Source organism: Stegodyphus dumicola, chromosome 1 (genome assembly GCF_044657685.1).
Source record: "Stegodyphus dumicola isolate Sdum_Otavi_A_Nest chromosome 1, ASM4465768v1".
NCBI classification, from domain to species: Eukaryota; Metazoa; Arthropoda; class Arachnida; order Araneae; family Eresidae; genus Stegodyphus; species Stegodyphus dumicola.
In genome coordinates, this window is record NC_140768.1 from 202,460,542 (window position 1) to 202,474,890 (window position 14,349).

Genomic DNA, 14,349 nt, shown 5'->3' on the forward strand with positions numbered 1-14,349 from the left:
CCTCAGTTGGAGGGCGGGTGGGTCCATTTAACTTTACTGGAAGGGGACAAGGCTTCAAGGAGCTTTAGACCAATCGCAGTACAGACGAGTGACGAAATTTATAGCGCGCGCTGGCTGAAGTTCTAGGAATATTCTTCCATTATTTCACTAACTCACACGCTGCATTTGTAGTTCAAAAAAAAAAAAAAAATTGCATAAAACAGTATTATGACCAACAAGCAGTAGAATATGCTGCTGTGTTATGTGAAAGAAAATCTCGTTTTTTAATGGGAAAGTTAACGCAGGAATTTAGAGCTAAGAAATAAAGAGTGATATGGGATACCACGAAAGCAATGGTAAATAGATAAGAGTAAATGAATTAAGCTTACTTCAAATCCTTTTAGAAATAAACAATTTTAATTATTTTAATTTATAATATGATTAATTTACATTACAATCTAAACGCAAACTAGTTTTTTTTTTTTTTTTTTTTTTTTTTTTTTTTTTTCATGTTTACATTAAAACTGTTTTCCTGCAATTTATTTTACAGTTACTATTCGAAAAATATTTCTTTAAATAAGAAATTAGAAAGAAAATATTTCTTTCTTAATATTTGTTCCCCTTTTTTTATTTTCTTTTTCTATGAAAATTATTTCTTTCAGGAAAAGAAATAAAATTCATTCACTATTACAGTATGGCCGATTGCTCCTCCTGCATTCAATTATCACACACGCATCAAAATGCTTTATTTTAAATAATTTATTCTATAATTAACATGAAAGAAAATATTTTTTCAATATAAAATACATAACCAAAATTAAACTAATCTATCTTGTATGTGTGATTAATTCGTTTTGCAATTTTTGTCACACAATTACTAATACCTTTTTTTTTCAATATTACATTGCTGTTATTTTAATTTTGTATATATATAAGAACTGCTCAGTTTAAATATTCTTCCTTCTCAAAAGTTTTGTTCTGTGAAAATAATTAAAAGATAGTAATATTTTCACAATGGAAGTACTAAAGTAAAAATAATCAGTGTAGGTCTCCTGCAGTTCAAGTCCTTATCAAACCAGCGTTTCGACACATTTTAAATAGAAAACTAATAATAATCAATATCTCTTTTACAATATAAAAATGAAAATGCTATGAACGGTATTTTTATTACTTATTTATTAATTTTTTTAAGTTTGCAAAGAAACAATGATTTTTTAATACTATAATAGGTTACAAAAGTACTATTCCATGAACAAACCCTCAGTCTTATAGCATTGTTACTTTATAGCATAATACAATAATAATACAGTATAATTCTGCTAACAAGCCCACCAGCCGCCGAGTGGTAGAGTCGCTGAACGCAGGTAGTTTGGTCCGAGGTCCGAATCCCGCGAACGAGTTGGCCGGCGTTTTCGTGGCTTTCCCCATGCGTAACGTGTATACGAGCCAGTTTTCCTTAGAAAGTCCTCACTTAGAAACCAGTTTTAAAACGTATTAAAATTACACACCAAAAAAAAAAAAATCTGAAAGCCTTCAGATTTTATATTATTCCCAAAGGGCCGTTTTATTAACGTTTTGCGTGTTACCTTTATTTATTAAATATCATGTTTTTCGCACTTAAACCATAAAATTCAATTCAACAGCAATATCATATAATTAAAAAAAAGCATATCTTTAGAATTTCCGATACATAGCCTCGCGCGCTAGAGATGAAAATGTTTTTTGCCATTGCTCGCTTTGAAATCGTTGGGTTTCTTAATCAAAAACCCATAAATGCTTTACAAAATATGATATATGAAATGGATAGTAATACAAATTCCCAGTTCCAAATTTGGGCCTCCAGATGCCTATATTAGGATGGAGGATTACGTTATTCAGAATTTCATGGCTCTAGGTACCGTTGTTTTATCACAGTGCGAGAAACATTCATACATTCTGCAGATTCCTCATTATTTAATTTCTTTAAATATAATAGAGTGCGATAATACTTGGTGGCAACGATTTGAAAAGTGAAACGCCATTTATCGTGAAACGCCACAAAATGGCAAAACGAAATTAATAGCTCCTCTGGGCTAAAACTTATTTTTAAAAGTATCACACTAATAATAGTACAACTACTGAAAAAATATTATAAATCTATTTTATAGTTTTATTATTATTATTATTATTATTATTAATTTTTATTTTACAGTAGTGTGAATTTCACGTAATAATTAACGACATTTTTGTGTTCACAGTATTATTCGTAAGGTATTTAACTGTTAGATTTTAAAGTAAACATAATTCTTGCTGCACATAAATCGAGTAGAAGCTTATCGGATGTCTATATTTGTATTAAATGAAGAAGGTTTATGTGCTTGATAAACTTATTATCTTCTACATTTTTAAAGCGTACAATTACAATTTATATCTATAATTTCAGGAATAGTATAACCTTTCTTTTAGTAGAAATTGCGTTCTTGTTTTCTGAATGTGGCTCCAAATACTCTCTCAGTTCATCCCAAATTAAAATAACTATAAATTTTGGCAATCTGAAATACGCAATGAAAACATATTTTGGCAGAGCAAAAGTATCAACATATTTTCTATAAATTAGCCACCGATTCAGAGATCTACGACCGTATTCTTCGTTTAAATATGAAAAAATCAGCGGCGAAAACACATATAAAGCCATTGTCTACTTAGTACGTCAACTGGACAACCCTGATTGACGACGCGGCAACATTTTTTCACGCGCTTTTGACAACTTCCGTACTCAGAGAATATAGGATGTCGGGCAGACCTGTTTTTTACTAGCAGCGACATCTGGCGGCCCACAATTTGCTGTCGACTCTCATAGCGTAGAATAACCGTCCAGGTACTGTTTCTGATCGAACACTTCACATAGTGACCATCTGAACCTTTCTTCCTACAAACCCATTCAAATCCATCTAAACAGTTTTTACGTTCGACTAGACACATATCCTTCCTACATACAGGACACTTATAATGGCTACTCAGTAAACCTTCATTTACACACCAGTCAATTAAAGCTCTTTTCCCCTTTCGCTCCAAATCGTACAGAAACTTCAAATTAATCTTACTACATTTGGCCATTCTACCATCTAAAGAATCAAAGCAACACACACCACAAAAACGCTTACAAAACATCCCATGATTCAAAATTTCCCAGAATCATGCACCCGATTACATCACAATAGGGTTTCCATAACATTCAACTACTCAGACTACCATAAATCAAACAACAACTTCGCCATAATACAAGGGGTACCTTAAAGTCTACTCTACCCACTTTATTCAGTGCCAAAGTGAAATTAAGAACTCAGACTCTTCACATTTTATTATGAAAAAATATCAAATGCACAAATATAAAAATATATCCCCCTTAAAAAAAAAAAAAAAAAAAAAAAAAAAGACTTCTTTGCTGGTGGCTTAGAAGTCCTAATTTTACATCATTTTGGATATTTGGATTTTGGACTTTATACTGCAATGTTTCATATTTTTACTTGTGTGAAGTAAAGTACTGCAATCATGAAAAATTTCGTTTATCATATATTGTACAAAAAAATATCCATTTTGTCCATTCCCAAATACTTTATTATGCAACATCTGTACATATGAACAAAATATTTATTCTAAAATGGATATCTTCATGATGCTTCTACATGTTTATGTATCCCGCATAAATAAAAAATAATTAGCCATAGAACCTCAAAATTTTTTATACAGTACAAAGTCGGTAATTCAGACTCGTTAGGACTTTGGCGATTCTGGATTAGGGGTTTTTCCAGATTATAGATCATCAATTTAAATCTGGTAAGATGGCATGCAGAAATTATACAATTAAAAATATGAAACTGTAATTTATGAAATAAAGAGCAATTATGATCTAAAGGGTATCAAAATTTACCAAAAAAAGTTTAATATTTATTTGTTTACTTTATTAAACATTTTTTTCAATGTAAGTTGTTTTGTTGCTTCCACAAAAAATTCAAAATGTTCCCTTTTTCTTATGTCGTATACAATTGACTTTCTAATGTTATACTCCTCGCATAATTTTGAGACGAATATGCCTTATATATATGATGGATATCCATGTTTTGCAGCAATTCCACTTTTTGTTTAATGGACATCAAAACATGGTTTCACTTTGTAGATCCTTAGGCAGACCCGGAATTGGAAACTCTTTTCGACATAATCGAAAGTTCAAGCTTAATTTTTTATAAAATTGCTCTAACAGCAGAGTCGTAGCTAGGGTTTTCAGTGCCCAGGGACAACTGAAGATTTTGCGCCCCCTACTGCTTGCCAAGGATGGAAAACGTTTAATTCTAAAATGCCGTAACATCAGTTTGGCGTCCCTTGGATTCTGCGCCCGGGGACAGATGCCCCCCTTGCCCCCCTCTAGCTACGCCCCTGTCTAACAGTCTGCAAAAAATAATAAGCCGGATCAAATTAGAAGATTAAGGATCAGCGTAATCTGCAACATTAACTGAAATGCCTTAGAATCAGTAAAGATAATTTTAGCCTAGCTTATACCGTCCGTTATACATTAAACACGCATACGTAAATGCATTACGCGCATGCATAAATCAAACAAAAAAAAAAAAAAAAAAAAGAGGTCCAGTTCTAGATCATTCCAAATAATGGACATCCGGATTACGGACTTTGTACTGCACAAGACTGCTATAACATCTAGTTGTGCACTTCCCTTTTTTATTGCATTTGGCAATATTTATTGAAAGAGTATGTGCATGTGTATACCTATCCCTCTTACCTAGCCTTTATTTTCACAATCGTTGGTCATACTACTTATGTACTTACATTTACAGAATTGCTCAAAATGACATAAATATTCATGTTTGGCAATGTAAAAAAAAAAAAAAAAAAAAAAAAAAAATTAATTTTGACCAATTAACTAAATCTAGCTTTTAATGTGGTCTCCCAGTTGCTGTACTTACATTCAGAAAAGTTTTATCCTTATTTTGAAAAAATAAAAATTAAAGAAGTTTGATGCCATACAACAAAAACTGACTGGGAAACCTAATTTCAAAATTTGCAAATTGATGCCATTTTCAACTTGTCTTGAGGAATTGGTTAATTAAATTAGAATAATTTGGAGAAATAAGTATAAATGGAAGCACAACAAAAAATATAAATAATTTAATAGGCAGTACAAGAAAGTAATGATATCCACATCAGATTTTTTTAATTTTCATGCTCACTTTTGACCATTAATTATTTTCTCTTTAAAATGTTGCCAACTTTTAAGTTTCTATCAATCTGAAAATAAGTATTTCTAATGCTTACTTTCAGACTCATGATAAGTTAAAAGATTACAAAGATAATGGAAGTTACTGATGTTAGATCTAAAGATTATGAAGAAGCTAATAGTACTAAGATTTTTTCCTTCATACCATTACATAAAGGAATATATGATTGATATATGATTCATATAATTCAAAATATTGATCTTGAAGATTTTTTTGTCATACTATCATTCATTCTTTTGTACTCTTAATTATTAATTTTCCTCTTCGTAGTTAACTATCAATTGAAACAGAAGCAATGGTTTTCTGGCCAGAGCACAAAGTTTTGTGTACTGAGCAGAAGTTTAAAAATGGCCACCTAATAACCCGCCAGCGGCCGAGCGGTAAGGTCGCTGTGAACACTGGTAGTTCGGTCCGAGGTTCGAATCCCGAGAACGCGCTGGCTGCATGGGTGTTTTTGTGGTTTCCCCCATGTGTAACATGTATACGAGCCAGTTTCCCTTAGAAAGACCTCCACGAAGGCATCCCTCCCCTTAGGCAGATAGCCCTCGAGGCTTTGCCGTAATTAAATACCTAACCTGGCCACCTAATGAAATTCCTTATAGAGAAACAAAGCATTTGGAGATATAAAAATGCTACACAAGGGAAAATGTGCCGATAACTGATTTCATGGTTTCAAGATTACTTTTCTTACTTTTTTGTGTTTCAATATATTGCAGGGCTGAAGAATTAACTTTCAAAAAATTTTGCAACATACAGTTAAATATAGATGAAAAGACAATGATTGATTGGAACAACTATATGGGAGAAACCTGCAGCATGTTTTTGATGAAACACTAAAAAGATAAAATTGTAGGAACTGGAAAAATCATTAAAACTGATGGAAGTCTATCGCCAATGTAGACAGAATTTTACCAAAACATTGAACTTTCAAAGGCATCTTCAGGAAAATGAGTAAATGTTTCCTTGTTTAACATCCAGACAGAAGTGGCACAACTCAAACAGAAATGAAACACAATCCTATAAATGAACGAAGTACTGTAATTCTAATTGCTCTCATCAGAAAGGAGAACTTTTAAACATTTCATTGTGAATAATATAAATAATGGGTTTACTTCAGCAAAGAACCCATTGGCAACAGTACATGTTTAGTTGCAAAGTCCACCAACAGTAATGGTTTTACCAACACATGGTTGAGTTTTGCAATAAAAACATGATACAGTCTCTTTAATCCGAATGTCCATAATCTGGAATGATCTATAATCCGGACCTCAAAGCTACAAACTTTCTGTGCATGCGTAAACGCATTAATGCGTTTACGCGCGTGCATAAAACCTTTATGCCTGCGCATTTCAGGTATAACGGACGATATAAGCTAAGCTAAAATTATCTAAATATCTATTTCAGTTAATGTAGCAGATTGCGTTGTTCCTTAATCTTCAAATTGGATCCGGCTTATTATTTTTTTGCAGACTGTTAGAGCAATTTTATAAAAACTAAGGTTGAACTTTCGATTATGTCAAAAGGAATTTCCAATTCTGAAGCTGGCAAAGGATCTACAAAGCAAAAGCATGTTTCGATGTCCATTAAACAAAAAGTGGAATTGCTTCAAAAAATGGAAAAAGGCATGAAGAAAGTGACAGAGAGGTGATTTGTGTCTCTAACAATTCCAAAATCTGTTTATCAATTTCACGCTGCTCTGCGGGGGGGGGGGGGACGTCACGGTGTGCAATGAATTGGAAGTTGATCTGTGAGCACTATCCTCATCTTCAGGGCAGACTTTTTTTTATTCGACTTATAATTCCTCACTAAATGTAGTGTTTCATCTCAATGTACTCCGATATAATTTAAATCAATGGCTAATCTTTGGAATATGGTAACAGGTAGTTTGGCGACATTTTGGAGGTGATAAAGGTTACTACCTAGGGCTTTGAGAATAATGTGAGAAGTACTCAGTTCCGATTACGCATTATTTTGTGTGAGGGAAATGAGAGATCATGAGATATGTAATGTGACATTAATGGACGAATTACAGTTCTTTAATCGGAAAAGGGGGTAAATTTGGAAAAATATCTGTAGTACTATATTATTTTGTATTAAGCTTCATTGTGTGTTGTGTGAAAGAGTGCTGATTAATTTTTGGATTGCATGGGGCTATCTAAAGTGAATTCTAAATTTTTAATGTGTTTATCTGATAATTCAAAAGAATTGGTTGAATGGTGTATGAGTGTAGGATTAATTGTGGATAAGTAATGTCCAACATGTGGGAATGAAATGAGATTGTGTGAAAGGAAGGATATTACAGATAAGTTTGAATGGCGGTGCAAGAAATCTGGTGAAAATGGACATTTTGTGAAACAGAGTGTAAGGAAGGGTATGTGGTTTGCTGAAAGTCATTTGAGTATGGGGGAAATTTTATTAATTTCTTATTAGTGGGTGAATAGAATGCCAGTTGACTACTGGATTATTTAATCTATAAGAAAAGTTTATCCGCCACGTAATCAAGATTCTGAAGAAGATTAGGTAAGTTAGTATTTTTAATTATTTGAGGATATTATTTTTATGCATTGTTCGCGATCAGGTAATTTCATATATGTTCTTTTTACCGGATTTAAAGATTCACAAAATTTTCATGCATTTTCGTTAAATTTTTCTAATTTATGAGAAAAAAGCAGTGTACATGGATATAGTGAAGAGTGTGCGCAATGCCATTTTTGTGCAATTCTGGGATGTTTTTTTAAGTAAAAATAAGTCAACGTGTACATGGTTTAGTTATATTTTAATTAAATGATAGTTATTTTGTGAATTTTATGTTTGTAGCAATTTGGTATACGTTTCAGTTGAAGTAAACGTGCATGGAAATAATTTAAATATTTGACACTAAGTATTTGTAACCATTTTTAATGTTTGTGGTATAAATTCGTTGGTGATGTTTAAAATATAATAGATAATTCATAGGTAAAAGTTTTTGGATATTTTATTTACTATTTTATACGTGGAAATGTTCATCCTTGGAAAGGGTATATACTTTTTCGCGATCAGGTAATTTCATATATGTGCTTTTTACCGAGTTTAAAGATTCACAAAATTTTCCTGCATTTTTGTGCAAATATTTATAATTTCTGAAAAAATAGCAGTGTAGATGGATAAAGTTAAGAGTGTGTGCAATGCCATTTTTGTGCAATTCTGGGATTTTTTTTTACGTAAAAATAAGTCGACATGTACATGGTTTATGTGTATATGCGATTCTGAAAAATGCGGCAAGGAGTTTGCGATTCTGCACTTTTTCCCAATTTGGCAGTTAATATTTGTCATGATTAAGCAGTTTTGTTCCACAAAATTTCTAGCATAAGTGTGATTCGGATAGCAGATTGTTGGAAAAAGTGTTCAGTAAATAAAAAGAAAAGAAACATGTCTTTACTTCATGAAGACAAAATGGTGGTGAAAAAAAAAAAAAAATAGAGGGTTGCTGTAGCAGAGTTGGTCGCCAAAAAATCACCAAGTTACCATATTCCAAAGATTAACCAAATCAATTTCCTCATCATTATAAATATCACGAATACACATCAAATAGTTTTCTGGTTGCAATTTTCGGCTAATCTTTGGAATATGGTAACAGGTAATTTGGCGACATTTTGGTAAGATGATAAAGATTACTAGCTAGGACTTCAGCAGTGTACATGGATAAAGTCAAGAGCGTGTGCAATGCCATTTTTGTGCAATTCTGGGATGTTTTTTCAAGTGAAAATAGGTCGACATGTACATGGATACCATGTATGTGCAATTCTTAAAAACGCGGCAAGCAGTGGGGAATTCTGCACTTTCTCCCAATTTCACACCTAATCTTCGTCATGATTAAGCATTTTTGTTCCATAAAAGTTCTAGCATAAGCGTAATTTGGCTAGCAGATTGTTAGAAAAAAATGTTGAGTAAAAAAAAAAAAAAAAAAAATGCCTTTACTTCATGAAAACAAAATGGCATTCAAAAAAAAAAACTAGCAGGTTGCTGTAGCAGGGTTGGTTGCTAAATTTTCGCCCAAAAATTGCCAAGTTACCATAATCTAAAGATTAACCCAATTTTCTAATTTCGACTACACGTAATGGGTACAACTCTAATATACGCCCTAATTTCACCAAATGTGGCGATATGTGTTCTGCGCTGGTTTTTGGCGCGATTGCGTGTTCTATGGCAACCCTGTTGACGTTGAAAAATCTTTCGCTGGAGCTCGTTGGTTCGCCTCTGTGTCTGAGAAGATGGGAGGGAAAGATAAAATGGTAGTTGTTGAATTGAAGTTCGGCAAAAGGAAACATGATTGTGGCTATCCTGTTGAGAGGTAGTGGGTATCTGGAAGTGTGGAAAGAGGGTCTGGGAGATTATTTTTAATGGCAGTGCATGATAGAAGTAGGGATTTGTGATTTTATTTATTTGTGAACCATAGTATAAATTTTCTGGATAGTGTGTCTGGCTGTCATGTAAATACGATAACAATTACGTGGCGGCATGTTAAAGGCGGTATGAAATTTATATTTCTGCTATTCGAAAACGCATTAATTCATGGTAAGTGCATTTTATTTTATCCTTGTTCTTATTTTGTAGAATGCTATGTTCATTGGTTCTTTAGTACTAGGATTAAGCCTGAATTTCTGTCGTTATTGTTGTTTTTAATTGTTTGAAATTTATTTTAGTTTATTTTGTTGATTAGTGTCTAGACTGTACAATTCGTAGATGTTTTTTAAAGTTGAAACAGAACGCTGTGTACATGGTATTATTTGAAATTTATTGTTGTTATGTTATTTTATTAAAGCGAGGAGTGCGTAGATCGTAGATTCCTTCCTTGCCTAAATTGTGCAATTCGTAGAATTTTTTTAAAGTTTAAACAGGATGCTGGGTATATGGTATTCTTTGAAATTTGTTGTTGTTATGTTAATTTATTAAAGCGAGGTGTGCATAGTTTGTAGATTCGTTTGTTGCCTACATTGTGCAATTCGTAGATGTTTTTTTAAGTTAAAACATGTCGCTGTGTACATGGATTCTTGTCAAATATTTTTGGTTAGAAACTTTACGTTTTTGCTATCTAAATTTTTTGTTTTTGTTTCGGATTTTTAGCTAAATTGTGTGTTCAAAACGTAGTTTTTGTATGTGCGAAAACCGCGTTTTTGGAGACATTCTAGGCTAAAAGTTCAAAATGTAGAGAAAAAATTTAGATAGTAATATGGCATCGTAAAGTTTCTCGCCAAAAATATTTGACGAGAAATTTGGCGACTTGAGGGCGCATATCAGAGTAGTTCCGCGTAATGTATGCTTTACGCATGTGCGCATTGAAAGAAATGTTTAATAAAGTAAACAAATAAATATTAAGCTTTTTTTTTTTTTTTTTTTATAAATTTTGATACCCTTTAGATTATAACTGCTCTTTATTTCATAAATTACATTTTCATATTTTTAATTTTATAATTTCTGCATGCCATCTTACTAGATTTAAACCAATGATCTATAATCCAGAAAAACCGATAATCCGGAATCACCAAAGTCAGGACGAGTCCGGATTAAAGACTTTTGACTGTATAAGGCATATATAAAATAAAGTAAGCACTTTAAACATGATATTTAGTGCATAGAAGGAACTTAAGCATATATAAGTTAAATTCCACTAAAAATTACCTGATTTAAACATATTAAACACATGTAAACCAAATTTAGCTTGCTAAACATGAAAATTAGTACAACTGAATTCAAGTTAACAGAAAAAGATGATATTAAGCATAGGTAGTGGTTTAACATGATATTTAATATAATTAATACAATTCAGGTTGATAGAAAAGCATGATGTTAAGCATACTTTGTAGATCCAAAATCTGGTGTAAATATGCACGAAAATCCATCAAGTCTGGGGTGCAGTTAAATGGCAAAGAGAAATGGCTCGCCAAAACTTGGATTCATATTTAGGATAATTTACGACAGAGCAATATATAAGACATTCTCCACCAGTAAGTAAACCTTATTTCTTGTTAAATTTATATAAATGATACTAATTGTTAAATATATGTTATTTATTATATTCTTATATTGTGGATTTTTATTTTATGAAAGTTGCCATAGTGTTTTCTAATACCTGCCATATCAATGCAGTATACACTTTGATACTGAAATACAGTTTTATTCAACTTATACATGAACCAGAAAGTCATACATTCATAAGTAACTTATTCGCAGCTTAAGATTAAAAGCAAAAATATGTGTCTTGATTTTATTGATGATTAACCTAGAAAAGCTTTTCCTTTTTTAATAAAATAAACTTGAACAAAATATTTATGGACACCCCCATACTGACAGTCAAATTAATATTATAATGTTCAGATCCCCTGCTCAGGCCTTACACTTTCACTGACATTAACTAGAAAATTTCCAGTATTCCTATGAAAATAATTTTAGACATGCATTATCTATACAAATTGCAATTCCAAGAGAAATCAATTTAAGATACTGTATTTGCCAGCATATAAGACGTACTTTTTTTTCTTTGAAAATAGGTCTGAAAAATGGAGGTGCATCTTATCAATGTTTGATTACATTCATTTTTGGAAATTTCCTCTATTCTAACTAGTCAGCTTCAGCCTTTAGATGTCAGCATTAATAAACCATTTAAGGGATTTATGAAGGAGAAGTGGAACACCTGGATGCAGTCCTCAGATTTTGAGGTTACGCTGTCATGAAGAAGAAAGAGGCCTAACAATTTTACAAGTTTGTGAATGGGTCAAAGCTTCATGGGATGCTGTGAAAACAGATACAGTGGTTAAATTATTTAAGAAGTGTGGTACTAGTAATCCACTGGATGGTACAGAGGACAACTTGTTGTATGAGGGCTCAGATGCTGATTTAGAAGAGGTTTCAAGTCACTTTTCATTTAGCTCTGGAGATAAGTGTCCGAGTTTTGAAGAAAAAGATTAAAATGCGCGGTTTCCCAGACAGATTGGATAATTGCAGAAATTATTACTTTGCATTTGTATTACTTTATATTTAAAATACTGTAAATTCATTATAATGATCAGTATTAAAGTTTTATCCTTTAAAAATGTATATAAAATAAGGGGGTCCCCGTCTTATACGACGGAAAATACGGTAATTCTTCAAGTAACTTAATTCTTAAGTAAGACTGTTCTAAGTTTACAACTAAAGTTATTGGAAAAGAACACAGAACTACGTGAAATTCTCTCATTCGCAATTAGTATTATGCAGTGATGATATTATGAAAATATTCACTTGATAGGGATTTTTTTTTTAATTTTCCAAATCATTTTCTCAAGAATTACGGCATGCTCGCTACGTAATAACTGCCTATATCTTTCTCCAACGTGATAGTTTTTTTCATAGCATACACAAATGCTCGCCTAATGTAAAAAATGTATTAGTTCACTCACAACTCATGAAAACATTCAAACTGTTACAATATACTTACTAAACACTGAGCGCATTGACCTTGCCACAGTATTATACAACGTTTCCCCCATGGAGGACATCGTTTGATTAAGAATTCCACAAGTTCGACCACAACAAACGAAAACACACTCACATTTGCTGCACTTCAATACTGCGTCTAAGAGACCGGTGTTTCAAACATAGAACATCCGAAGATACTTTATGAGTAGTTTTTTTTTTTTTTTTTTGTTTGTTTCTTTACAATTAAGTTCAAGAGGATAATAATTTTTATTAATAAATATGAAATGAATGTGAAACGCAAATGCGTATTGAAAAGACCAGAAGTTATCTACTACTAAGAACATATAGTGAATTTGAGTTTCAGAAAGCAGCGCCTCCTTTTACTTTGTACCACGTGAAGAACATCAGTAAAACAAAGTAAAAGTCAGGTGGCCGCCATCAGTCGACGAAAAAGGTGAGTGTGTCGTCAAAAGTCCAAATCAGTAAACTCAAGAATCTAGCATAAGCAAAAAATGTTAATGAGGAGAATGTCAGATGATATTTGTCATTTTCTCTGGGAAATGAAGAACACCTAAGAGAGTTGATGTAATTGTTAGGATGAGTGAAAACTGAATAGAAGACATTTCTGGGTAGTTTTTAAATATAATCTTGAATTGTATCTACTATGCGATCACAGTGGATATACGAATTTGGAATGAACCCTGGCGCGTTGATTATCTCTCTGAGTGCTTTACTTTGAAGACCTTTGCAGTGTCGCTTCAGTTCCGTTAAGTTTCTAATGAAGTTTAGTTAAAGCGGAATGGCAACACCTTCTAGTCTCCGCGAAGACCGAAGTAAACAAACTCCGAGTTTTTGTCACGCGATGCTACGTGCATGTAAAATGTAAATAAATATTATGAATAAGAAGCTATAACATCGTAAGGAATAAAATATTGGTTCCATAGGAGTCAGAGAAGTGTTATTTTTCTATATTTGCACACCAGACACTTCACTGGTGTATCCCGGCGTGATCGAATTCTACAATGGCTGACGAAGACGAAACCGAAATTAAAGCAACAACTGCATCTGTCGCCAAGGTAAGCGTTAAAGTTCCTCCTTTTTGGAAGCCAGATTCTAAAATATGGTTTATTCAACTAGAAGCACAATTTAGAAATGCAAAAATTAGTGTAGATCAAACAAAATATGATTATGTTATAAGTTCCATTGAACCCGATATTTTGTCACGGGTATCTGATATTCTGCTAAGTCCACCACAAGATAATAAATATGAGGCAATTAAAAATAGACTAATTTCATTATATGCTGATTCAGAGACTCAAAAAACCCAAAAATTACTGAGTGAGTTAGAACTGGGTGACAAAAAGCCGTCTCAATTACTGTGTGAGATGCGTAATTTAGCTGGCGATAAAGTAACAGATACTTTCCTAAAAACATTGTGGCTACAACGTTTACCCGTTAATATGCGTAGCATTATATCTGTTAGTAGTGGAGATTTGTCAAAAGTGGCTACAATGGCCGATAAGATTTGGGAATTAAACCCTGTTACTCCCCAAACAGCTGCTGCATCATCCATAACGGTAAAAGCGGAAGTGATTGAAAGTTTACAAAAACAGGTTAGTGAACTTAGCTTACAAGTTTCTGCTTTAAGCAAGCAACGTCATAGTCG

General features: G+C 32.7%; 1 protein-coding gene across 1 annotated transcript in view; it reads right to left on the reverse strand.

Moving 5' to 3' along the window:
- LOC118202352 (uncharacterized) overlaps positions 1-13,076 on the reverse strand; it is a 108,245-nt gene extending 95,169 nt beyond the window's left edge. Inside the window, exon 1 of the mRNA XM_085824840.1 lies at positions 12,703-13,076. Within this exon, the coding sequence (XP_085680966.1) occupies positions 12,703-12,763 (61 nt within the window). The 5' untranslated portion in view covers positions 12,764-13,076. The remainder of the gene's footprint in view (positions 1-12,702) is intronic.
- Between the last annotated feature and the right edge of the window lie 1,273 nt (positions 13,077-14,349).